Source organism: Amyelois transitella, chromosome 2 (genome assembly GCF_032362555.1).
Source record: "Amyelois transitella isolate CPQ chromosome 2, ilAmyTran1.1, whole genome shotgun sequence".
In the NCBI taxonomy this organism is placed as follows: Eukaryota; Metazoa; Arthropoda; class Insecta; order Lepidoptera; family Pyralidae; genus Amyelois; species Amyelois transitella.
Window position 1 is genome coordinate 8,502,014 of NC_083505.1, and position 27,896 is coordinate 8,529,909.

Genomic DNA, 27,896 nt, shown 5'->3' on the forward strand with positions numbered 1-27,896 from the left:
TAGGTAAATATATACATTATCACCTATTTATCTTTTACGAGGTAGACAGAACCAGCAGTCTCAAAAAGACCTAATCACATCATGCTACATTATGACTTACTATTTTTTTATTATATGGGGTTCATAATCATATTTTTTGAGGGACCTATGGCATCTAAGTACTATCACGTTGCCAGCAAAGATAATGGTGACATTTTATGCGATTCATTATTTTAAGTTAGGTATGTTCTTTGCATTTGAAAGTACCGTAAACCATAGTTTTCACAGTCTCTGTGTATCAAAACAGTTATCATATTGCAAGTGTTGGTTTTGTATTGGTGTCAATAAGGAGCCTGCTGATAGAGGGCAACGACGGCGGCAACGCGGCGGCAGCGGTGGTCTCCGTAGTGCGCAGGGCGGGCGGGAGGCGGGGGGCGCAGGGCGGGCGGCGGGTGTCGGGCGCGCAGTGCTCCTCGCGCAGGACCGGAGTGGTGTTCACTCGGCGGCGCGCCACGGCGCGACATGCCCAGCTGATGTTTATTTATACCGCGAGCTCGGAGGAGGGTGCGTGCGGAGGGCCCTCCCCGCGGCAGCACGGCGCCGCGTGATGCAGCCGAGCGAGCTCGACACCGCGCACGCCGCTAGCGGAAACCCCCCGCAGCGTGGCCTCAACGGTGGCCGCTTCGACTTTGACGATGGTGGAACTTATTGTGGTGGATGGGAGGACGGCAAGGCCCACGGGCACGGTGTGTGTACTGGACCCAAGGGCCAAGGCGCCTACGCGGGCTCCTGGCACTTCGGCTTCGAAGTTTCCGGCGTCTACACCTGGCCCAGGTGAGAAAGAGACTTCGCCCGGGCCTCGCACATGCCCGAGCGCAAAATCCGCGTCCGAAGCCGCTCCAAAAATAGGCTGCTATTAATAATTGAGTTCGGTGTTTCGCTAGAAAACGAGTGTAAAGGCGGTGAAAGTGCCTCATGGTCTAATCCCGACTAAAATATTATATCGATCTGTGTCTACTGATAACAACACGTGATAACACTATCATTCTATGTGTCAAATGTCTTGTCATTACTTGTACAAACATAATGATATAGGATCAATGTTTAATGAATCACGATTTTATAAATCGCAATTGAGAACAATAAAACGCAGCTGTTCTCAACATGCATGAGCAGACATAGTACTAAATTTTTTTCTGTTTAGAAAGTTGCCTAGTAACAAGGAAGCTTGGAGATCAAAAAATATTAGGTAACGGCACGAAGCGATTCGTAGGTAACAGTAACACGCCTAAGATTATAGACAAATGAATTAAACTACTTACTATGGGTACAAAATTTGACTACATTACTGCTACGGGTTTTTACCTGCGCTTTAGAAATTACCACTACCCAAAAATTTGTACATATATGGATTCCATGAAGTCATTACATTCTCATTGAAGTGCACTTTATAACTAAGTACATATGTACTTGTAACTATTACCGATATTCATATCTATTCAGAGTAGGAATTCGCACAAAAAAAACTCGCTCATTATTATAGTTCGCCCCAGCAAACTTTTGCTGAAAATATTTGAATTTAAACTTCGACAAATTTTAAGATATTTCATTACTAACTTTCGCCCGCGTCTGGGTCCGTGCGTGTAGTACCCTATATCCTTCATCGTAATCAACACTATATGTAAAATTTGAAATTTTAATGGAGATCGTTTCAGTGGTTTTAATGTGAAAGATGGACAAACAAATACAGTTTCACAGATTATTTATATTATAAATACGTTTGTATGTAAGTATATTATATATACCTACATACAAACGTTATTACATACATAAATCATGCCTCTTTCCCGGAGGGGTAGGCAGAGACATAATTACATACTAATAATTACGTCTTTATCCCTTATGGGATAGACAGAGCAAACAGTTTAAAAAGACTGAAAGAATACTTTCAGCTGTATGGCTAAATGATGGTATCAAGATTCAAGTAGTGTCTGGTTGCTTTGCTAGCCCATCGCATCGCCTAAAATCAGATGTAAAGACATTTTTTTATTTAAAATTCTAAGCTTAGACGACATCAATACATAGTGTTCTATAAAATTTTAATACTAACCTTAAAGTTCTCGTTACAATTACTGATAAAAACAATTGGATAAAATATAGGAAGGTATAATATTTTCCACCCTTTGATGACTTGCTTTGAATTAAAATAATAACGAACTTGCCTTATTAGATTTAGATGAAATTTACGTGAATGTTAATATACATACATTTTGTTACCGCTTCTTCTGCACTGACGCCTTGGAAGCGGCATTAAAATTTTAATACTTACCTTAAAGTTCTCGTTACAATTACTGATAAAAACAATTGGATAAAATATAGGAAGGTATAATATTTTCCACCCTTTGATGACTTGCTTTGAATTAAAATAATAACGAACTTGCCTTATTAGATTTAGATGAAATTTACGTGAATGTTAATATACATACATTTTGTTACCGTTTCTTCTGCACTGACGCCTTGGAAGCGGCAGTAAACTTAGTTTTTAAGTAATTTATTTGACGTCAACCAAGTTGTTAAACCATACGACAATTATTAAGCGATATAATAATATCCTATAATAATGAATAAAAAATTTTGAATTTTTTGAATTTGAATTTTTTTTGACATAAGTACCTACATATACATCTTAATGTTGTAAATTCTTAAGTAACAACTAGATTCGAATTAAGGTAAATGAAATTATTGAAAAGTTGGTATCTCGAGTGATCTGAAGGCTGAAAATCACGTGGCTCAGATAATAGCATTGTCATTTATGTAGCATTTCTACCAGCCTTCTGGGTGGACTCCCACAAGGACATGCGCAGGGACTATTATTTCTTTTTTAGGTAAATAAAATTGGGGCTGCTGTAAAATAACCACCCAAAAGGAATTTTAAATATATCTACTATAGTAGTTAGGTTCAATTTAAAACTACGCAAAATAATTAATTTATGAATCCTAATATTATCATTATATATTGTTTGTATGAAAAATTAAACTATAAAATTATTTTACTCTCTATAAATCTTAATGTTTATGTTTTAGCAAAAGCTATATACCTAAATTGTTTTCCATATACTTTGTCTTAAGTTAGATATGTAGATGATAAATTTCCAAATATTACTAGGTACCGTATGTATCGTGTGGTTCCCGGCACCAATACAAAAAAGAATAGGACCACTCCATCTCTTTCCCATGGATGTCGTAAAAGGCGACTAAGGGATAGGCTTACATACTTGGGATTCTTTTTTAGGCGATGGGCTAGCAATCTGTCACTATTTGAATCTCAATTCTATCTTAAAGCCAAATAGCTGAACGTGGCCTATCAGTCTTTACAAGACTGTTGGTTCTGTCTACCAAGGGATATACCTAGATGTTATTATATGTATGTATTACTGGGTACATTTTTCAAACGACTGACATAGCGTTTAATTTTACTATATTTTTATAGAAAGCATCCTATATTAATTGTAAATAAAATGTGTAGATTCGTTTGCCACCAGAAATAGGAAAAAAAAAATTATTTTATATTTTATGGTCCGATAATTGGCTGAACAACAAGATAGATGAGTAACACTTATACATATAATAAAACAGTAAAAATATTTTGTCTGTACATTTAGTATTTTTGACTGAAATGGATAGAGGGACACTTAGAATAAATAATAGAAAGCAAAAATGTTTTTTTTTTAAATTTTTTGTCTGTCTGTCTGTCTGTATGTATGATCACGCTTATCACCGAAAGTACTGAACCGATTTACTCAAAACTTTCACCAATGGCTTTGTTTTATCTTAGAAAAACATTTAAAGTTTGTTTCATCAACGTCGGTTCACTAAAAAAAGTTATCGTCATTTGAATAAACTCAAGGCATGAGTTTGCCTGCAAATAAGTTACGAAATTAAAATTCAAAGTCATTTATCATTGTACGACAGCATTATACCTAATAACATGTATACTAATATTATAAAGCTGAAGAGTTTGTTTGTTTGAACGCGCTAATCTCAGGAACTACTGGTTCGTATTAAAAAATATTTTTGCGTTGAATAGACCATTTATCGAGGAAGGCAAAGAAATAATGGAATATGTGAAAAAAACGGAAAAACTATTCATCCTTGAGGGCTTCAATGATGCCCAAAATTACTATTCCACGCGAACGAAGTCGCGGGCACAGCTAGTACATAATAAGGCATGAAGTTGTCAACCTTCTCGGAGCGAACACAGCCTGCACACACATGTGATGAAGCCTTCAAGTTAATCACGATACCAGATAAACAATAAAATAAAGAAATTACTAAAATACTAACACAAAATTACGTAACTACGTCATGTGTAAAAATGTGCTTTTGTCATATTGGTCGATGCACCGAAAATATCTACTGACATATTTTATTATCGAAATTAAAAAAATCTAAAATACTAGCAACTCGAATTTCACTTTTGAAACGTATTTAGAGCAAAACTTGACTGATATCTTCTCGTAAACGACAGTTTAAAAATTTTAATCTCTTTAAAATCAAATACTTACATATAAAAGGTTAACAAGTGTCTAAATGCGATGGTGTGCCAGGCCTTCCGGTTATCTCTCACAGCTTGCGGCTGCTTCAATGCAACCCACTTTCATCAGGTCATTGCTCCATCGCACTGGGCATCCTGACCGACATTAAGATTTCTGACTGACCTCCATGCTAATAACATTTAATCAATATTGACTTCGTTACCCTGATCGGTGTTGAGAGGTCGGCCTGGCGTAAATTATAACTAGTGGGACGTAATCGGAGACATCACACTAACGATCTTGTTACTTTATCGCCAAGGTCTATGTCTACTCGAATATCACAGCTATTATGCGGTGGTCAGTATAAATTTCTCAGACGAATTATTTACCTAAGTAATAAGTAGTATCCAGCACCCGGCACCAATAAAAAAATAGTTCCTTAATGGTCCTATTCTTTTTTTAATCTCTTTCCCAAGGATGTCGTATAAGGCGACTACGGGATAGGCTTATAAACTTGAAATTCTTCTTCTAGTCTAAGCGATGGGCTAGCAATCTGTCATCATTTGAATTTCAATTCTATCGTTAAGCCGCTGAAAAGGCTAAACATGCCTATTAGACTTTTCAAGACTTTTGGCTCTGTCTACCCCGCAAGGAATATAGACTTGACTTGTAACTATACGCAAAATAGTAAAAAGTTTGCATGATTTAACAAATAATTTCGAAATAGGAAAATGTTTTCTATTTCAAAATAATTTATTGTCAGAGATGCATATGTCGGTCTTTTACTTTTGGCTCAATACTACTCCAAAATACCCTTACACCAGCAATAAATTGCAGTCCCTTCGTATAATATTAGATAATGGATAAACTTATGTGACACGTCATCCCACAATCATACCTAGCCTAACATTTAACAAATAAAATGCTAGTGGTGGACAAAATATCAGGTTTTTACTACAAAGCTACAAATTACGTTTGTAAAAAATGTATTACATATTACCCTATGCCAAAACTAAACAAAAATAGTTTTATGTCTGTTTCTTGTCGTTTACCAATTTAACAAGAATTCATGTTTCCCAATGTTTCTTTAGAACACAAAGTTGTTTTTGTTTGTGTGGATTCTTTATAGGGTAAAATACACAATAACTTTCCCTTTGAAACATTTTTTATTATTATTTTGTTCTTTTCATTATCAACTTCGAATTTGAAAGAAACTTAAAGTTTTTCTTTTTGATACAAAAGAATGTTAGATACAGTACACCCACGGCTTTAATTATAAAATTGCTAGTTCATCTCCTAAGAGAACTTCGAAGAAACTCAAATTTATTATCATTTCCCTTGATTGCTTTTTGCATGCGAAGTGAAGCAGCTGGCACACACACCCTTTTTTCTTCTTCGCTACTAGAGTAGTAAGGAATTAAGTAAATACCTTAGAGTATATTCTTAATTATATTATAAGAAACGAAATACTTTGAGAAAGGCCTACCAAACGGCAAGCGTTACTTGATGTAAATAACAAAGGAAACACAAAAATATATTTTAAGAACCAGCTATTTAGCAGCACATACAGAGAAATACAGGTTTTTCGCAAATCTTACGGATACTTAAGTATTCACCTGGATTAAAGGTTCCCTATGTCTTTCTACAGACTTAATCATATACCTATGCAAACCTTTGGTAAAGATGATTGGTTCAGTAGATAGCGCCTGAACAATAATAAGTAGTTGGGATTGGGATGTATTTACAATGATAAATTATTCTGTAGCCAGTATCATTTTGGAGTGATTTAAATAATTGCCTACAGAATGGTCAACATTGTATTTTGATCCTCAATAACTCATACAAACCTTAACAACATTAATCATCCAAATTTATTATATTCTGTTATACAACTGCCACTATACTTTCGGTAGCCAGACTCTACCAAACCATAAATATAAAAATATATTTCTAATGCATTTACATTTATGGTAAAATATTTATGTAAAAAACATTGTTTAACTTGATGTTAAACTCTGTAACTGTAAAACTAGGCAAGCCTGTGTCGAGGAAATCAAAATTAACAATAATTAAGAGAGACAAACAGTAAAGTTTACCCAGCCAGATAAATTAAGTAATTATTGATGTTTACCTAACACTTTAAAAGTTTTGCCTAAATACAGCAGTCTTACAATTTAAGAATTTGTTAACTTTCTAGGTATAAAATTTCACCTGTTTCATCATAATTTAATGTAGATAACCAATTACAAATCTGCTTATGCGCTTGGGATAGTTTTTCTTTTAATATCACAAAATCTGCCGACATAGTTGTAAATATGAATTTTTATAAAGCTACCTAACCTTTGTACAAATCTTGACTTAACTTAGTGGCAAATTCATGTAATACCTAAGTAGGCCTACCTACTGTATAAATAAGATGGGTGATAACTTTACCTATAAAGTTATCACCCATCTTATTTATACAGCATCGATGGTGCGTTTCTGTGTATTTTCACTATCTTCTTGCTATAATATTGTGATCAAGGATCCGTAGACGAACGAAAGTAGTAACAGACATAGCAGCTCGGGTCATCAAACTGGTGTGGCAATGGGCAGGCCACATTTCTCGAAGTACTAATGGCCCAAATGTTCGAGGGTGGAAACCAAGGCCTACCGCGAAATAGACCGACGACTTGGTAATCGGGGAAACATTGGATGCAGGTTGCTTCCAATAGAGCGAGGTGAAAATCATTACGGAAAGCATACATATGTTAAGTAGTGGCTGATATGATGAAGATGATAATCGACGATGCACAGAAAACTTATAGTTCATTATAAGTATAACTAGATTTCCGATTCGCTTATATTGACTTGAAATAATGAAAAATAAGTAAATCACGTGAATTTTCGTGTATAATTTTTACTGATTGATTCATGAACTGAAAGTCTTATAAACCGAGGATCAATAGGGGAATGAGACTTTTCTGCACTTCTTATAGCAGACTTCCATTTCATTCCACTTATAAATGGAGCTTCAGCCTGAATAATAGTAATGCAATTATAAATCTAAATAATCTGTAATAGATAAATGGATCTACTACGAGTATAAGGTATAAAGAAAAGTAATACTCGTATATAACGTATTGTATATTACGAGTACATAGCTTGAAATGAACACGCGATATATTTGGCACTGGGTAAGGCGGATCTGTAGGCATGCTTGATTGTCGTCGATCAGAAATCAAAGACGTGATCAATATTGATCATTGAGTTGTTTTATTACATCACAACAATAAGACAGTTTTACCAGCCTGTTCATATATATAGTAATTTTAAAAATTCGTATTGATATCGATAGTGTGTTCAATGCGTTTAATTTCATAAAAAAATACTGGTGGTGTTTTTCAGACCATTCTTAAGACATAATCTCTATTGTTTTATTAGATGTACATTAACTATTTTCTTTGTCTTAATTTAGCCCGTCGTGGTGTTAACATATCAATCTAGTCATACTTGTACAATAAATAAGTAATTTAAGTGCTTTCTGAAAGCAACATGTCTCGATCTTAACTCAGTAATTCGTTCACTACCTATAATATTACATTTTCCACCATATACTCTGCATGGATATTTAACAAACGTTATTATTGAATATGTCTTTGTTTTGGGGTGGAAGTCTGCTGTAAACAAAATTATTTTTTAATTCGATAATCCACTAACCTTTTTATAAAAGAGAAAACTTATTGATTTTAATTAAGAAATGACAGAGTATTATTAAACAAGCATAGTCTGTGACTGTGCCATGTTTAAAAAAAATCCAGTCGGTTTGTCTTGTAATATTCAGTTGCGTTACGGTAGAATGTGTAACTGCTAGGTATGATAAAAATAGAAACAAGGCTCGAGTTGGACCGAACCGGCCGGCCATACGTGCAGAACAGACCATTCCATTATCTTACCGCAACTAATAAAAACTGAAAGGAATTCTGAGCAAATGTCTTTATGACTACTATAGATTTATTATGAACTAGAGTACTATAGCCACATACAAATGCGTAATGGTAATATAAAATATACTTACATAGAGAAAAAGAGTATATATGTTACAGTTAAAACTAGTTTTTAGATAGAACGCGTTTTCCCTAGTTAGAACTAGTTTTTACTAAATGCCTTTGTTAAAACTAGAATTAACTAATGCTCAAAATTAAATATCAGTTTAAACTAGTTCTTACTAGACAACACGCGTTTTTCCAAAGAGAGCCAGTTAAAACTGTTCCGACCGAGGTAAAAAAGGTGTCTCTGCAAGAAAATTGGTTGCCTTTGTAACTCAAAGTGCCACGATAGTTTGTCTTGTAATAACAAGTAGATCCTCATCCTTATTACAAATTTAAGATTGTTTAATTTTTATACTGTATGATAACCAAAGTTCATTGAAAATTTTCCTTTTTAAAATTTTATGTTAGTTCGACGCGCGAAATGCAGCTACTACAGCAGAGCCAGAGAAACAACAAAATAAAACAATCCTTATAAATTTCCGTTCCTCCCGTTCGCATAGGAATTTCCAGAAATAATGCAAGTTAAAGGTTTCATCATTCACTTTTGTTTTAGAATAAAAACAATTAACAATAGATTTATTTTCGAAATTGGATCAATGTACATCACTTATTGACGTCACATCACTTTAATCTAATTATATCTACTACCGCTTCCAAGGCGTATGTGTTAAAGAAGCGGCGGAACATGCTACACTGCAGCATTCGTCAATTTCTAAATGTAGATCTCTTAAGTCTAAATCGTAGACGAATGCACATTGTCTACATTAAAAAATGGTGAATGAGTATAAAACTAATTATTTCAATACAAATATTACGTCAAATAAAGATATAGATAAAATAATACTGTACAAATTATGTCAATACGATGTCAAAAATGCACATGCTTTTTAAGAGGTCAAATGTAATGTCAAGCTCGGGCCACATATGTTTATCATTAATATAATCCTCCGTGCTGTAAAAGGCTTTCCTACAAAGCTGATCTTTAATGTACTTTTTGAATTTTCTATCATTCATTTCAAAAACACTTTTTGGTAGATTATTAAAAATCTTATACTCCAATTAATCAGAAATGATTTTCCTACAAAAAAAAAATTCAAAATTCAAAAATTCAAAATTTTTATTCATTATTATAGGATACTATATATCGCTTAATAATTGTCAAAACGTATGGTTTAACAACATTGGTTGACGTCAAATAAATTACTTAAAAACTAAGTTTACTGCCGCTTCCAAGGCGTCAGTGCAGAAGAAGCGGTAACAAACTGCACTGCAACATTTTCTTCAACAACGTCAACTTCACAATATTAATTAAACTTACCTACTTAGCCAGCTGATACGCTGGGATCAAAAACTTGCAATTGTTCAGCAGTGATTTACTTATTCATCCACCTATTTTTTTAAATATCTAAGTTATTCCAAACATGCACAATATTATCGAATATGTATTGGAAGTCAATGTTAAAATATTTAGGTTTTTGAAAAATTCTCTAAGCGAATCTCTTTGTTTAAGACCGTATTGCTAGCCCTTTTTTGTAGAATGAAAATAGTTTGTATGTCTGCTGCTGCTCTCCAAAGCAGTCATACGACATTTAACTTAGAGTTGACATAGAGCTTACTCTAAATGTAAAATAAATACCACATCCACATACAACATAGAGTTGCCACAACGTCAAATTCCTCATACGGCGAATTGCGTATGCTACAGAACTAAGCTTTTTAGAAAGTTTTGAAATGTAAGCATTTTAAATTTGAATCTAATGATTTACCGCATATACACATTTATCATTTGCCTGCAGCACATTGAGAAATGTAACCTCAATGCATTGGGTCTCATATGAGTTTAACAGTAAGTTGTTGACTGAAAACCAGTTAGAAAAGGCGGCGAAAGTGCTATTCCCAGCACAAGTTTCGCTACGGCGGCGACTTTATCCTAAAGATTAGTGACGAATCATCTGTAAACAACACGATGCTAGTCTGTTTCTCAATCATACAAGGCTGGTCTTTAATACATACCAGAAAGAGAAAAGGTCCCAAAATCGAACCTTTCGATACGCCTATTTTTACCTCCTTTCAATTTTGTATTATTTAAATCTACCGTCTGTAATCTGTCACTAAGGTATGATTAAAATAATTAAATACCAGTAGTGTCGAACCGATAATGAGCGAGCTTGAGCAGATGAGTTCCATGATCTACGCAATCAAATGCAAAAAATTTTTGTCAGATCACAAAAAAACACTCCGATGGTATCCTGTGAGTCATTGAGAATGAGACAAGAGCCACACCTTTATCTTTTGTACATTTCCCCTCAGTTAAGCTGTATTGCTGACTATACTATACAAAGTGGAGCTGCATTTGATTAAGCGTGATTCTCTCGAAAACCTTGCTCAAAATTGGTAAATGTTAGATGGGTCTATAATTACCAGGCTCCGATATTTCACCTTTCTTGAATAGTGAAATTAATTAACTATTTATGCTGACTGAATATTTTGAATTATGTAGTAGGTGAGGTGACAGAGAGAACGGCACATAACGACTAACAGCAAAATAATAACATTTAAATTCCCAACGACATTTCAGTTCATACTACTTGGTAAATATTTCATGTTTGTGTTCTAAAGTTTTTGAAACTATTACCACTACCTACCACTTAAAAGATAAAAACGTTATATGTATGTATGTAATACATTAAATAAGACACATTAGATACGACATACTCGTATGAGATACGGTTTACCCAACGTTGTAATTTTAAATCAGTTTTATAAAAAAAGGAGTTTAATTCAATAGATTTTGCAGTACGATTACATGAAAATATTGATAGAAATGATAAATGTCAAGGTTCAAAACTATCATTCTTCATGAAAAGTAGTGATTATATCCTCTTTGATTCTTCACAAAGGTTCAAAATCTATTAATTATGTACACATACTCGTACATATTTTGTGAATGAGTTCATACGAGTACAAATGCCACGGCTCTTTCCATACAATGAATTGTTTTCTTGTATAAATATAAATGGAGTGTGCTTGCCTGCATCTTGCCAAGAAGTCTATATTTGTAATACTAATAAGCTTATTATAAGATTACAAGTGCGAGAGGAAACGACAACATTACTTTAATTAGTAAATTCATATCAATCATATCAAAAGTGAAGACACCATTAAATTTACGTGATTATGCTTTTTCAACCAACATTGTATCTGTTACATTCGTACATACATACATACATAAAATCACGCCTCTTTCCCGGAGGGGTATGCAGAGACTACCTCTTTCCACTTGCCACGATCTCTGCATACTTCCTTCGCTTCATCCACATTCATAACTCTCTTCATGCAAGCTCGGCGGTTTCGGGTACTTTTGACCTGACCCTTTACCAGGACGTCCTTAATTTGATCAAGATATGTTCGTCTAGGTCTTCCCACTCCGACCTTTCCCTCCACACTCTCCTTGTATATCTGCTTAGTTAATCTGCTTTCATTCATCCTCTCCACATGACCGAACCATCTCAACATACCCTTTTCTATTCCTGTAACTACATCTTCTTTCACATCACAACATTCCCTTATCACGCTGTTCCTTATCCGGTCACTCAATTTCACACCCATCATACTCCTTAACGCTCTCATTTCCTCTGCATTTATTCTGCTTTCGTGCTTCTTTTGCCATACCCAACTTTCACTCCCACTGTTACATTCGTACAACTTTTTATTTCCTTTTCAAATATTGTGTCATCATGAAGCAAGTTTGCTAGTAACATATTTGCATCTATGTAAATAAGGTGATCGTATCTTCATTAGGTGTGTATTAAGTAACTGTATATATAATTACACATTGTAGTTTATGAGGATGACAAAAATCGATAAGAGTGTATTTAGTGTCCTTGAAGCGTAGTTAGAAAAATACCTAGTTATGGAAGGTCAAAAGAATCTATGTTTGTGTGCGTGTACTTTTTAAGAAATCTTTTTGGTTAAGGCATAGAAATTTCAATTATATTATATTATTCCCATTAAATGGGTATAAGATGATTCACTTGCGGCTTTCGTAGACTTTCGTAGCCGAGTCTCCGTAGCGTCGTAGCGTGGGCTCTTTGTAGCACTCGTAGTAGTGCGTAGCACTGCTACAGAGCGTAATGTATTCTACAGTACTCTACACAAAAATATCTACGCCAATTGTCCTCATGAAAATCGATTGATTATGCTATCTTTAGAAGTCCTTTTTTATACATGCATAATATACATTTAATCCCGCCTTTTTTCCGGGCAGCAAGGGACAACATTTTCCAGTTATTAATTTATGTATGCGAAAATTCAACAAGATCGAGTAAGTAATACATTTAGGGGGAACATACCAGTCAACTCACTGTCGCTTTTATAAAATCGAAATTAAAATAGGTAATTTGTTCGGCGTATTTTTGCCCGCTATTTCCTACAACAAATGATATTTTGAAATTGGCTACGACGCACTTTGCATTTAAAATAATTGCTCCAGCATGGCGTTGCGCAGCCAACGCAAATCAATATCAATTGAAATTAATTGAGTAAGAATAGCTACTTTATAAAGCAAAACTAGCTTTGCTTCATTCGTACAAGACATAAATTATGTTTATACCGTTCTTTTAACAATTTTAAGACATCCTTTCATATATACTCGTATATTCTAATTAATTTTTTTTTATTTATTTACTATAAATTAACAATTTATTATATTTATTAATTTACAATTTCATATCAATCAAGTTTTCGGTATTTGATCTTAAAATATAACTTCCCATGACCCATTCAGTTCGTTTGTAATTCAGTTACTTTTTTATACAAAACATATATTTTTATCTTATGTGACGTGTGTTATCTGAATAGTGTTATACTTTGGTGGTGTATCATGTATGTAACGTACGTAGATTAAGTTCCGTATATATTAATCTATTTTATTTATATGCACCATTCCACGTAAAGTTCGAGAACTAACCTGTTTTTTTTTATTATTACAGTGGGAGTTCATACGAGGGTCAATGGCAGAACGGCAAGCGGCACGGGCTGGGCGTGGAGACCCGCGACCGCTGGCTGTACCGCGGCGAGTGGACACAGGGCTTCAAGGGCCGCTACGGGGTCCGCCAGAGCACAACTAGCAATGCCAAGTACGAAGGCACCTGGGCTAGCGGTCTCCAAGATGGATACGGCTCAGAAACCTACGCCGATGGCGGTTAGTACCTTTAACTAGTATCTAACCTATAGATCTGAGTTAAGACTGATATTAAGAGGACTCATAGCTTCAAGGGCCGCTACGGGGTTCGCCAGAGCTCCACTTGCTACGAAAAGTACGGGCTCCTGAGCCTTTAAGACTAATACCGCTCAAAAACCGTGGTTTGACCCATAAACTTACTCAAGAAATTGGAACTTGTATTATGCGTACAACGCCAAGCATGAAGGCCCCTGGACCAGCAACCTCTAAGACGGATACGGCTCAGGAAACCTACACCGATGGCGGATAGCACCCATTATCTAACTCTTTTCGTTGCCAACGGCTGCTATACAGATTAAATACAACGTGACATGAACATGACCGTGGCATTCTTACATTGAATCACTTTAAGAGAATTCGCTATTATTAAAATCAAACAACAATTATAAGTACTTTATTCAGTTTTATATACAATAACATGATGTGTAAACCATTTTAAAATATTTTCATAAGTTCATGACTAGTGAGCTCACCTATTGACCCAGATTACGGTTGCGTGAACTAGGAAGGAACCATTTGCTTGTGCAATATTTGCTGTCAGTAAAATTATGTGCGTAAACAAGACACAGGGTAACGTAACAATAATAGTACCCATTTACCTTTTACATTTCATTTTATTAATTATTTTATGAATCGAAGTGGCCTTTATATTTATTGTTAAGTGATATCAAAGTAACTGACAACCGAATATTAATCGAAAATCACCTCAGTATAAGTATAATAATAACTGAGTCCGTGCAGACCATGAAGCACCGTCACGCAATCCTCGACACCAATCCGTTGACTCATAACCGCATTAAGATTGCTCATTCACAAAATTATAGCCATCGAATGCAGCAAATTAGTTACACGAGCAGTTCTAAAAATTAATCACATGGCATGTACTGATTCGGCCGTGCGGAACGCTGAAAATAATGCCTTTAGTCGATCAACTCATTCATTCATAGCTGCCGTGGTATTTACGTCATCAGATACGTATAGCGTCTTGCTGTAAGCTAAAAACGGCTTAAACGTGTATACATACGTGGTATATATAATTTGCTTTCACGCAAATGCGCAGAGAGCGAGGTCGCGGACGGTTGCACGTTTTGTGTGCGTGTAAATAAATTAGAAGATTATTTATGATTCATATCTGGTAAGAACGAATGTAAAATCAATTCGTGTTACAGATGCAGTTTGAATTTTTGTTATTAATGTTGAATAAGCTGAGAGTAGGTATCCCTGCATCACTTGGTAGTCAGCCACGCGGCCCTCGCGAGTTATATATAGAGCAGGCACGCCCGCAAGCGCGCCGCCGCCGCTTCACGCACGCCGCAAGAACAATCGTGTCGACCGCTCATACGAGTATATTGTTGCTGCTGAATTACTGCTTTCGTGTAAAGGCCTTTAAAACAATACTTGGCATGATAGTTTCGAAGATTGTCCAAAATACCTGAGTAATCATATTTTCAAATTATACACGTTTTGTATCAATTAAAGTGAAAAAAGTAACTTATGGCTTGCTTTTATTTATGAATTTCATTTTCTTTCACTTTAATTTATGACCCAATGATCGAAACGCTTTAAGTTTGTCTCTTGACAAATAATATGAGCAAAGCCTTAGATTTTATTATATGAAGAACTATGAATGTTAACTCATATAAGCGAAGGCGTAAATGGATTTTCCTGAATGACTTTCCAAATCTTTAATTTTCTGTCATTTCATTTCATTCATTTGATCGAACTGTAACTGTTACGTACCTACCAAAAAATTTCATTGTGTATATTTTGAAGTATCTTATTTTACACTATTAAAAAGCTCATTTTGGATTAAAAAAACAACCTCCCTTAATGGTTTACCTACCATGTTGCCTTTTTTTATCGTTGTAACTTTTGCTTTTATAGGTGGTTTACATTTACCTTTGAACATTTTTAACTGAGCTATTGGATGTTTTGCATTGTTATTTTAAGAGAAGTTATTTATATGTTAAGAAAAGGTCTCATAGCCCTTTTGGTGGGCGGTATATGTTAGTCTAGTTTTATTTCTTTTTCATATTATGACAATGTCATGTCTGTACATCTAGTATCCAATAGATTGTTGAGAAAAAATCACGTCTTTTATTCTAATAATTAACACACAAGCAAATGTATACAACTTTTAACAATTTCTACATGTACTTGCTTTTAGCTGCAGTTGCACCTACATTACAAAAATACATGAATTCAAATATAATATATATATATATATATTATATATATATGTGTTTAGAAAAAAATTATACTTCACATTAAAAATAAGTTATCCATTGCCCTGTTGGAGCCATTAGACTAGAAGGCCAAACAAGCAAACACAGTTTTTGATTGAGATTAAGAACATGAAAATTAGTCAAAAGCTTGCTGTCGGAAATATCCAATTATAAGTATTTGCTACTCGTAACACTTTCGCGGACAGTTTACTTGAAAGCTATCCGAAGAATTTTTATTTACATCTTTGACATTTTCCATAGTTCTCGTATACATCGATATCTACGTCTCTTCTTTATAAATGTTAAAACCCAACTTTATAAACTAAATTAAGCATTTTATAGCCTGTAGTGTAGGTACTATATCAATATAGTCGACAAGGTTGTGGTATCCTTAAAATGTGTTATTAACCATACGACTAATATCAATTTCATGTACGTGTAACACAGAATACGAAGACACCTATAATTAACTGCAAAGTATATTGCCAAACCCATTCAGTTGTAATGACTTTTATAAAAGCTACATACAAAAAATATGCACAAAACTTTCTGTTTGATCGTTACAGGAACATACCAAGGACAATGGATGCGAGGCCTGCGGCATGGGTACGGTGTTCGCACCTCGGCGCCCTTCGGCCTCGCCTCACACTACCGAGGCACCTCGGGCGCGAGGCACGGCCACCGAGGGTCCATGTCGTCCCTCACAGAGGCGGCTGGGACCCCGGACCCTTCGGACCGAAGGGCCACGCGGATGGACGACGCGAGGGGCGGCTTCGTCCTCAAGGCTAGTTCTGACGAGCCAACACGGCGGGGGTCTCTCGTCGAGAAAACTAAAAAGGGATTGTTATCGGTACGTTACACGATATTTGAAATACCTACACTATTTTTATTCTAAAAATAGTTCAATTTTGAGTGACTTCTAAAGATTGTGGTGATGTTCCTACTCTTTCTAAATCATTATCTAAACGACAATTTAATTTACTTAACTTGTTATATATACATTTAGATCGATTTAAGACGCGTTATATATTCAGATCTGTTATCAACGTTTTGGGTGTATCTATAAGGGTATATTATATACCATCTTTTCTGAAAGACGGTGTATCTGGCGTACGCTACGCAGTACTTACTAGAATGCGTCACTACAAAAAAATGTATTGAACTGCCGCTCACAACGTAAACAGCGTGTATGATGATTAATTCACACATTCACTGAAAAGCTTACTCAATTTCTTTAAATAATTCTTTGGACATCAAAGCAAATGTATTTTACATGGTACCAAATAAGGCGAATTAAATTTCTCATAGTCCCGCGACTGAAGTTGCAAATCCAGCAAGCTAGCAAGGATTGTTTCCCTTGTAAAATCTTATTGTCAAATATATCATATTGTCAAGTATTATTTAAGTATATATTACCATCATCACTGACCTTATGCCTCCCGTTTAAAATTCAAAAAAATTCAACATTCAAAATTTTTATTCATTACTATAGGATACTATATATCGCTTAATAATTGTCAAAACGTATGGTTTAACAACATTGGTTGACGTCAAATAAATTACTTAAAAACTAAGTTCGCTTCCAAGGCGTCAGTGCAGAAGAAGCGGTAACAAACTACACTACAGCATTTTCTTCAACAACGTCAACTTCACAATATTAATTAAACTTAGAATAGAATGTGGACGAGAGAATACATTGTTTTAATAGAAGAGCGACTGCAATCTGTGAATCAGACCACATTAAATTATAACATTCAATCGTATGGGTGCTTATTCTGGCCAGACTGATTCTCTACGATGTTTTCTACTATCACCTTCTATCGCGGGATTTAATCTGAATTTTATATCCATAAATTGTAATAACATAGGGATATACGAGTATATCCATACTTCCACACAATATGATATAAAAAAATATATTTTTGTTTTGTGTTTGTTTTTGATGTTAAATATTTGGCAAAGAGACAGACAAAAACTACATAAGTTTGAAACAGGCTCATTTTTCTACAAATTCTCATGGGAAAAATTAATATTCAAGTTTAACGTAAGCGGATCAATGAAATAAGAAGCCAATCAATAATACAATCGAAATAATACAGATAATAATCGAGTATATTTTTTTGTTTCGACAGAAATTGCGCAAGCAGCGCAGTGCAGGCGAGTTGGACAAGCGTGGCACCGGCTCCGTCCGTTCGGGCGGCTCCGGCGGCTCGGGCTCCTCCTGGGTGTCCTCGGTAGAGAGTGCACACTCAGCCGTGACGCACGCCTCGCTGCAGACGAACTCCAACGCTAGCTTTGTCGTAGAGGTCAGTTTCCGCCTTGCTATAAACATGCTACTGGCTAGCTGATTTAGCCACCGGCTTAGTCAGATTGAGTGGCTCCAGCGACTATGGCTCTCCTGGATGCCCTCGGAAGAGAGCACCCTCCGCCGTCATACAAATCAAATACTAGCTTTGTTTTAGAAAGTATAGTTTTTACATTGACATTAACATGTCGTCGCTAGAGAGCGTCGTTCGTCATCCAAAACCAAACAACATAATTTTTATTTATTTATTTGTGAAATTAACCGTGGCCATACTATAATTAACGTTAGGTTTGGACTACCGACTAGTGTCATTATATTACCCAGCTAAAAATATGAATTTAGATTCAAAGAGATCATCTATATGTACAATTCAGGACAGGAGTAGGAATATCAATTTACAAGGGGTACCGTCCCGCTTCCGTGATCATCTTCGTATAAACACATATCCCAGGTTTTTTTTATAAAAGTAAAATTAGACATTCACCTTACCTAAATGTGCAGACTTCTCACAATGTTTGCCGTCACCATATTATCACCATATCGTTACCATAAAATAACAGATAAAAAAGATTTTTATGAAAATTATAAACGAAAGACTTCATAAAGAAGTATACATTATATTATTTAAACATAATCTTAATTGTCAGTTAAGACCTGCCAGTATTATAAAGTTAAAAAAATTAAAAATAATGCTTTACACTGCAAAATCTACATTGATTTTTAATGTAAAGTCATGAACAATATGGTAAGAAAATCTTTGTTTACTTATTACTTATTCCAGGATGAACATTTAGACGCCAGTGTAACTGAAACCTACATGGGTGAGTGGAAGAACGACAAGCGCACAGGATTCGGTGTCAGCGAGCGTAGCGATGGTCTTCGGTACGAAGGCGAATGGTTCGCAAACAGAAAGTATGGTTACGGCGTAACTACATTTCGAGACGGCACACGAGAGGAGGGCAAATACAAGAATAATGTGCTAATCACAAGCCAGAAGCGCAAACATATGTTCCTTATGCGCTCAGCGAAATTCCGAGAACGGGTTGACTCGGCAGTGAACGCAGCACAGCGCGCTTCGAAAATAGCAATGCAAAAGGCCGATATTGCTATATCTAGGTAAGTGATATGTTGGATACTATTACTTCATTGATCATGCTTTAAGAGAGCTTCATATGACTAGCTTTTTAAACCATACATACATATGATAATTTTTTTACGGGGTTAACAGAGCCAACAGTTTTGAAAAGACTAGAAGGCCACGCTCAGCTGTATGGCTTAATGATAAAACCGAGATTCAAATGACAGGTTGTTAGCCCATCGCCTAAAAAAGAATGCCAAGTTCATAAGCCTATCCCTTAGTCGCCTTTTACGTTATCAATGGGAAAGATATGAGTAATCCTATTCCAAAGTGCCAGAAACCACGGTTTAGCTTAAAAAATATCAGCATAAAAGAAAGCATTAAACAAATAATTTTAAGCAACATTTTAAATAACATTAAGCAAACTCAATATATATTTATATATAAGTATGTAAGTTTATATGTCACCAGAAATAAAAAGAGCAGCAACTTAATTAATTTCCTAGAAAGTTTATAAACTATCGTAGTATTCTTAATGAGAAATGAATTGTATTATTTTACGTCCACATTTCTATTTTACGTTCAAATTGCCTTCTTTTCCTTGCCCTACATATATATCTGTTTATTTCATCCATTTGTGAACTGATTTGGAACTCGTAGCTATTTGTTCTTGTGTGTCGCATAATCCGTAGCCTTATTTTATTATTTTTGGTTTTCTCATCACATCCCTCACAAAATTTATGTACCTATAAACTAGATTACGTGTATAACACGCTCTTCCATAACTCTGCTGCCTGGGTCAAATAAATAATTTCATTAAAAATATAAAAATTCAACCAGAAGAAAGTGTTTAAAATAGGATTTTTCTTATAAGCAGCTAAGCTAGCAATACTTTGAGTCTTCCAACTATATGCTCAGTCTAGCCCGTAAGGGATATAGAGCCTATCTGCATATAATTTATAGTCACACTGACTATGAGACTAACTGACAGAATTACCAAACCAATAAATAAAACTATAAATCAAGTATTTTCGAAAAGTTGATTTAGCGGTAATAATGAATATTTATGATGGAATATAAACAAAACATTAATAAAATGCATATAGAAATAAAATCATCAAAGCAAAGAAACCTTGAAAATTCTTACGTACCCTATGTCCCTTCAGGTAAAGGCCATGATTTCATACTCGTATGTATGTATGTATATGACCTTCTGTCATTGCTATGCAACTAAAATAATTTTTAACTTATTTTTCAGAACTGCTACTGCTCGAGGCAAAGCTGAACAAGCTGACGAAGCAGCGGACCAAGCAAAAGACGACTGTGATAATGCACAAATGACTGCGAAGCAATTCGCACCTGACTTTAAGCATCCCGGTTTTGACAGAATAGGATTAAGGGAACGATATAGACAAAAGAATTTCGACGTACAAGTAAATACACCCGTATCACAAGAATCTGACAAGATCTTGGATGGGAAGAGCATTCCAAATCATATCCCTCCGACACATCCCCAACTTCCTCAGAATAGAGTTCCAAACGCTGTACCTTCTCGGCGACCTTCGGCACAATATCCTAATGCACCATATCCCAAACCCGTGCAATCTATAGACCCAAGGCTTGGTAATAATACTAATTATACTACGGATAATAGAACACTTGGACCTTCATATGATTCATATAATTATGGACCCAATCAAAGTCAAACTCAGGATAGCTGGTCAACGCCGAATACACAGCAAATACCTGATAATCAAAAGCCATACATGCCGAATGAGCAAATAAATACTTATGGCACAACAGCACAAGGTGGTCTTCAACCTCAACCTTCTTCATATCGTCTTAATAGACAAGAGGGTTTACAACAACCACCTATGGATCAAAGTAGTCAACAATACGTTAATCAAGGCCGCAGACTATCTGCAGTGAACAGACAAATACCTAACCAAAGACCAACTCAAGAATGGAACTCTCAAATTGGCCCAAGAAGACAAAGCATACTAGCTCAACCCACAAGCGGATCTCAAGAGACTACATACGTAGACCCGGCTGCCGTTACATATGGGCGAAATGAATTTAGAAGTGGAACTGTGCATTCCGAAGGACCTCTTGATAGACAAGCTGTGGCTCCTGATTCACAAGCTTATAGGCAAACTATTGATAACCATGGATATCGACAAACTCTCGACCAACAAGGATATAGACAAGGTCCAGATCAACAGATGTATCGTCAAGCACCTGTGGACCAACAACAGTATAGACAGACAGGCCAAACAGAACAAGAAATAAATGGAGTAATGCGGGCTCCAGGTCAAAGACCGTCTATTGATTATTTTGATCATTACAAAAGGCCACCTAGTCGAGACGGAAGTGTAGATCGTTATGGTCGGCGTTCTAGACAACCCTCAGTGGAGGCTACTGCGCCCAGTGGAGGCTCACGCGCTGGTTCAGTGGCGCCACCACCCGCTTCGGTGTCCCGGCCAGCTTCGCGAGCAGCCACACCAGCAGGAAACGGGCATTTAACGTCAGGCCGAGGCTCTATATCCAGAGCCAGTTCCCGAGAAAACCAGCCGTTCGAAGAATCACTGTTGCGTAAAAGAAATCTTGGACAAGAAATTTCTCCTTCGCCTTACCAACCAAAGAGAACGGAGAGTTTATTCGTGGCACCAAATATAGCAGCGCCGCCTCCCGCACCTATAGGAGGAGGTGGGGGACGAAAGGTAAGAACTTTTTTAATAATAACATCTTTTAACCTGCCAATTAATTTATGCGAAATTTCGTTTCCTCGTTCTACGGAATTTACAAGAATTCAGATCTTATTAACTTTTTCTTTCTACTTAGATTGCTTTAGATTATTTTTACATGCCGAATGTCATTTCGGTTACAAGAAATTTGTCTTGGGGTTGTAGTTATATCTCAATTATATGCATCTACCTATATATAACATTTGTTTAATTGACACCTGACAGAAAGAAAGAAAGAAAAATTGTTTATTTGGTACAAAATACAAAGAACATATTAAAAATATGACAATATACATCTACAAATGTAGGTACCATAAAAGTACCTGGTTATTTATCAGTTTACTATTTTCTAAAAGTTGACTGGCAGGGAATACTATTAGCATTAAGTTCACCTATTGTAATTACTTTTAAGGCTCAATAAAGTTTTAAAAAAATAAATAAGTAACTTAGAGACAAGTTAAAAAAATAAGTAAAAAACATGTAACACATATACATATATTATACGCAATAATTTAAAGAAAAGGAAAATTTGTTACAAGGCCACTATTTTAATTTGTTAGGTACTTTAATTGGCACAATCTAACGCAATGCCTACTCAACGGATTTTGATTAAACTAATCATAACTAAAATTAATTTCAAAATAACATTGATTTCCCCAATTCAAATTCAAAAGAAGTGCTGGACGTCGACCGACTATGGCCTATTGCTTTATTAACTTTTATACAGTAAAATAAAACAATGGTGATATTTAATTGAAGAATATATCTATTTCTATTTTCAAAGAAATCTATAGCCATCAGAGGAAAAAGCAAAATGAATATTAGATGTAATAATGAATTTCTTTTGCTATTACCCGTAGGTTATTTTACACAACTATATTTTTAAGGGTAACAGATGGCAGTATACAGTTACTAACCTGCTTAAGTACCTACAAGGGTGCAACGTGTTTCAAAAGATCACTTCCAGTTGACCAATGAGAGGACAGATAAAAGGTCTGGAGGGATAAACTGTCTGGCGGGAAACCGATAAGTATCAATACTAGCAGATGGCTCTACTTAAAATGACAAAACAAGAAAAATTCAACGCTCTCTTCGTGTTATAAAATATTTAAATGACTTTATATAAAAATAAAAACAACTGATCGCTTGGAACAATAGATAACAATAAGGTTAATAAGGTCAACTCCATAACCCGTCAATTTTTTCCTTTTTTTAATAGCTTCACCTCCTGCCTAGACCTGTTCATGGACATATCGTCTATTGAATATACGCGGGAACAGGCTTTGGCAGGAGAACATACGAGTAACATCAACTTCTCCAAAGGGCCTCTACGTGTTTGAATTATATCCCCACAAAAGCCTTTAAAAAATCCGGAGTGTATAGACCCGTGACATCCAAGAGGTTAATAATACAGTACAGTATGTTGTTTGTTTTCAAGTTGGGAATTTAGTAAAAATGTCTTAGCGGATTTTAAATTTCTGATTGGAAGCGGTATATTATTCCAGCATTTTGTGACTGCATAGCGAAAGCTGCCACAGAAGAAAACACATGACGAGATAAGAGGTTAATACTCTAACTCTCTATTATAGAAAAGTTAAAATCTTTTCTATGACATTCTCATCTTTGTCCTAACTTTCTTGCTTTGTATCTTGTTAGTACATGTTTTTGGTAATCTAGCAATTCGTGTCGTTCGTGCTACTTTAATGTTTTTTTTTTATTTATCTTCTTGTTGACTGCGGATCTCTCAAAATGGGTTCCAATTTTTATACAAAATGCCAATAGCTACGCACTTGAAATTTTCACAAAGTTTTTATATAGTTAATTTAGATGCCTAATTAAATAAGGTAGGTATTTTTTTCGATGTATTTTAATATTTAATCAATCAATCATCAACTGGCGCTACTGCCATCTTACAGGCTTGCAACTAGTTATCCAGAATTATTAATCAAGGTAAGTTTTTTACTTCAATTGATTTCATTTCTCATTTCAATTGATAAAGATATTATACTCAATATAATGTTCCAGCCAATGGAGCGATAAAATTATCTATCGAAAGAAGATTAATAAAAAAAATTGGTAGACAATGCAATAGCACCATAATAATTTGCTATTATATCATCCTTGATATTACATTGAAAATTTTAGGCAGATTCCTATCTGCCTAAAATTTTCAATGTAATGTAAAATAATTACTGTCATAATAGTCAATACCATACAGATAGAGATTCCTTTTCTTAATAATTTGTTACGCCTCTGATACCATTTTTAGTTTTCTGCATACATACACTATTTCCGCTATGCCCATTTGTTGTCAAGCCGTAATTTTTAAAAATTAATTTAAGTATTATATTATCATAGATATCGTTATATCAACCGGCTTTCGTGTAATAAATTTCATAGTAGTATAGCTCATTGGGCGGCGCGGGCGCGACAGATGGAGTAGTGGCATGCCGCGGCGCGTTACGTAGGCGGCGGCGCGGGCGCGGCGGGAGCAGCCCGTTCTATTTCTAAATCGAGACAGTCACTCGGTGCCGCTTTCCGCGTATCACCTCTTCTCTATATTTAACTTAAAATCGCTAATTATTCGATCGACTTCCCCATAATTGTTATGAAATTACAAAATTGTGTCTATTTATGTAAAAAATATCCATGTATTCAATTATAATCTACTCAAAGATAACATTGAACAGTTTAATGATGTAATAAACATTCGTATCCATTATAAAACTAAAAAGTTTTCAAAATATTGACAAAGATTTTTTACTAAATGAGATAAAATTAATCAAAATGTGGTATCAAGGTGAGGACGAAGATGAGGAAGATCTCATGTGTTCGCCGGCGATTCTCGCTCGGAGAGCGTCTGAAAGCTGGATAAATGTGCCTCCAGTTGAGGTAATTAGTTAACTCAGCAGATAACAACTGTACTGTTACAGTTTATTAAATTACCATGTGGCTAATTGTGCGTTAACAAAAGAGATCCCACAATACAAACATGAATGCGATGTATTGTACATAAAATTTTATTTAATATTGTATCGCAGATACAATATTTAACATTCATCATCAAAAATTCAAACCATTTTCCACATCATCGTCATTCGTCAGGTTTGTTTACAACATTGGAGTTAGAAAAAATTTTGTTCGTGTCCACGTCCACAGATGCTGAGCACTCCACAAACGCTTCAGCGGAAGAAATCGTTACCGGACGTGGCGGGGATGCCACGTGCGAACGACGCGATGTCTCGTGAGGAGGTGTCGGCGCTGGGCTCGGCTCGCCGCGAAGAAGTACGCAGAATGCATGAGGAAACGGAGAAATTAAGAGCAAACCCATTGCTCTATTTAGTCAGTCCGCAAGTAAAGGTAAGACACTCTTCATATAACAATGTCAACTGCGGGGCCCAAGTGAAGAAATTGATGCTGCGTTGATACGCGAGGTATCTACATGAAGGTATCTAAGTACTGTGTGTAATATATTGGGCAGCTCCTTACATAAATTTTAGCTATTAAGTTCACTCGTCCTACATTATTTATCTAGACGGGTTGACCGAATGCACAAATTTACATGGTTTATATTTACAAAGAAGAAGTAATAAAAAACTTTTTCTTAAAACTGCACCACAATATAACTCACTTAAGATATTGAAGGATCCATTACAAAAAAAAATCTTATTTAGCACAAACCATATTCTCCGCTACCATAAAGTTGAAAATCTTTTATACAAAGATCGTAGCCAGTTCGTAGCACAGGTGTACTGACGTGCTACGAATAATTCATTTCTATGGTACGAAACTAAATTGTCCAAATCTTATTTCACAATTATTTGTTTTTTATCACTTACTACATAGTATAAAACAAAGTCGCTATTTTAGTCTGTTTGTCTGTATGCTTAAATCTTTAAAATTACGCAACGGATTTTGATGCGGTTTTTTGTAACAGGTAGAGTGATTCAAGAGGAAGGTTTTTATGTATAATAACATTTATAATTTTGCACCCGTGCGAAGCCGGGGCGGGTCGCTAGTTAAATATAAACTACAGTTTATAATTTATCTCTGTGAACATTTCAAGTGCCTGTAGCTAAGAATTATATATTAATGTATCTACAAAGTCAACCTGGTAAAAGTAAAACGATTCACGATTCAATTACGGAACAGAATTTTGTATAAACTCGAAACCAAGCAAAATATACTGAAATCCTCAATTTTGCATCGTCTTTATATTTTTTTTGCACTGTACAAATAACGGTTTTGTACACCTTTCGCTTCAAGTGTTATATATATCTTGGGATGTACATATAAAGATGGATTATTTAGATGACCGAAATGTAATCTTAATGCTACCTACCTGTCCAATAAGGAATTATTGCAATGCATTTCTAGAATACAAACATGAAGACAAATCTGTATATAAATATACTTATTCAGTATCCGGCATTTTCTGAAATGATAATGAGCAACACAAATTAGGTACTGCATTGTTCCATGTATAATAAACAACAAGAGCCTAAAAAGTTGTAAACATAATTTTACATCCTTATATTTTCTGTCGATGATTCGTTAAAAGATGAAAACCCCGGTTAGCCAAATCCAGACTGTCTTATAACAGTTTCAGACACAAATAAAAAAGGACAAATGTAAAGATATTTGTTATCTCCGGTTGCAGGACTGGTTCTCCCGGCAACAGCTAGTGATCCTGGTGCTTTTCATCAACATCTCGCTGGGCATCATGTTCTTCAAGCTGCTGACGTAGCGCCGGCGACCGGCGCGCGCGCCTCCACCCCTCGACACAATGCATTCAAATATTGTAAATATTTGTATGAGACATAGCCAAGTTTGATGTGAAAAATGTTAACGTTACGTTTTAATATATGACCCTTTTTCATAACGAGTTACCATTTTAATTTAAACAAAATCGTATTTATTTGACGCTAAGGACGGTGAAGACTTCGGTTTGCTAGTGTACTTTACTTTGACGTTGTGTAAGTGTGCAAAGTATGACAAGATTTCAAGTGAAAATTCATTTTACTTCACCTGCCGAACTTTTTTAATTTCGTGATGCGAGAGTGATATTTTGTGAACACTGAGCCTCCGAGTGTGAGAAGCACGAGTTGTTTAGGAACCTAAAAATTAAAGGTTTATTATGCCTTTGAAATGATTCTTTATATCTTTAATTATTCGCCAGTTCAAAGACTCGAGCCTAATATCATTTACGAGACAGAATAAACGCTGATGTTCGACACCGGCTGACCACAGACTGTCAACCAGTCTCGACCATCATCTTGCTTTAACGAAAAGTATGTTATCAATCCCATTCTATCTTTGTCTATATTTCTTTTCAATTTTACCTCTTTATGATACTAGAAAAAGTTTGAAAAAACGTTTAAAAAACTAAAAAAGTTTAAAAGAGATCCCATTGAATACAGTGAAAAAAGTACAGAGAAAATAAATAAAAAATTCTTTAGTAGCAGCAAATTCTTTCCATTAGTTCAAAGCTGCGTATTCTGGAGTGATATTATAGCACAAAGTATGATAGGATATGAATAGATATTTTAAAAATGTACATAGATGAATTTAAACATCTTTACAAAAATACTTATATACACATAAACTGTAGAATAGCCTACTTGATTCGCTTGTTGTAGGCCTGACATAGAAAAGCATATGCTTTATTTTCTTATACTGTAAAAAATTTAAGTCAAGTACGTATTCAATCTTTTTAATGAAAATTACCCCAGTTTTTATACAAATGTATGCTTCTTT

General features: G+C 35.3%; 1 protein-coding gene across 3 annotated transcripts; it reads left to right on the top strand.

The window, feature by feature from the left end:
* The first annotated feature begins 410 nt into the window (after nucleotides 1-410).
* LOC106133551 (junctophilin-1) lies at nucleotides 411-27,832 on the top strand. 3 transcript variants are annotated; one of them, XM_060944475.1, is made up of 8 exons: nucleotides 411-813; nucleotides 13,537-13,748; nucleotides 16,579-16,862; nucleotides 18,145-18,318; nucleotides 19,099-19,433; nucleotides 20,654-22,115; nucleotides 25,299-25,499; nucleotides 26,800-27,832. In XM_060944475.1, the coding sequence occupies exons 1-8, from the start codon at nucleotides 587-589 to the stop codon at nucleotides 26,884-26,886; spliced, it is 2,982 nt and encodes a 993-aa protein (XP_060800458.1). In that variant the 5' UTR covers nucleotides 411-586; the 3' UTR covers nucleotides 26,887-27,832. The 3 variants fall into 3 exon arrangements, with proteins under 3 accessions (XP_060800458.1, XP_060800455.1, XP_013188868.1); XM_060944472.1 differs by lacking the exon at nucleotides 25,299-25,499 and having other exon boundaries at nucleotides 448-813; XM_013333414.2 differs by lacking the exons at nucleotides 411-813; nucleotides 13,537-13,748; nucleotides 16,579-16,862; ... (1 more) ...; nucleotides 19,099-19,433; nucleotides 20,654-22,115 and adding an exon at nucleotides 24,342-25,031.
* Nucleotides 27,833-27,896: the final 64 nt, after the last annotated feature.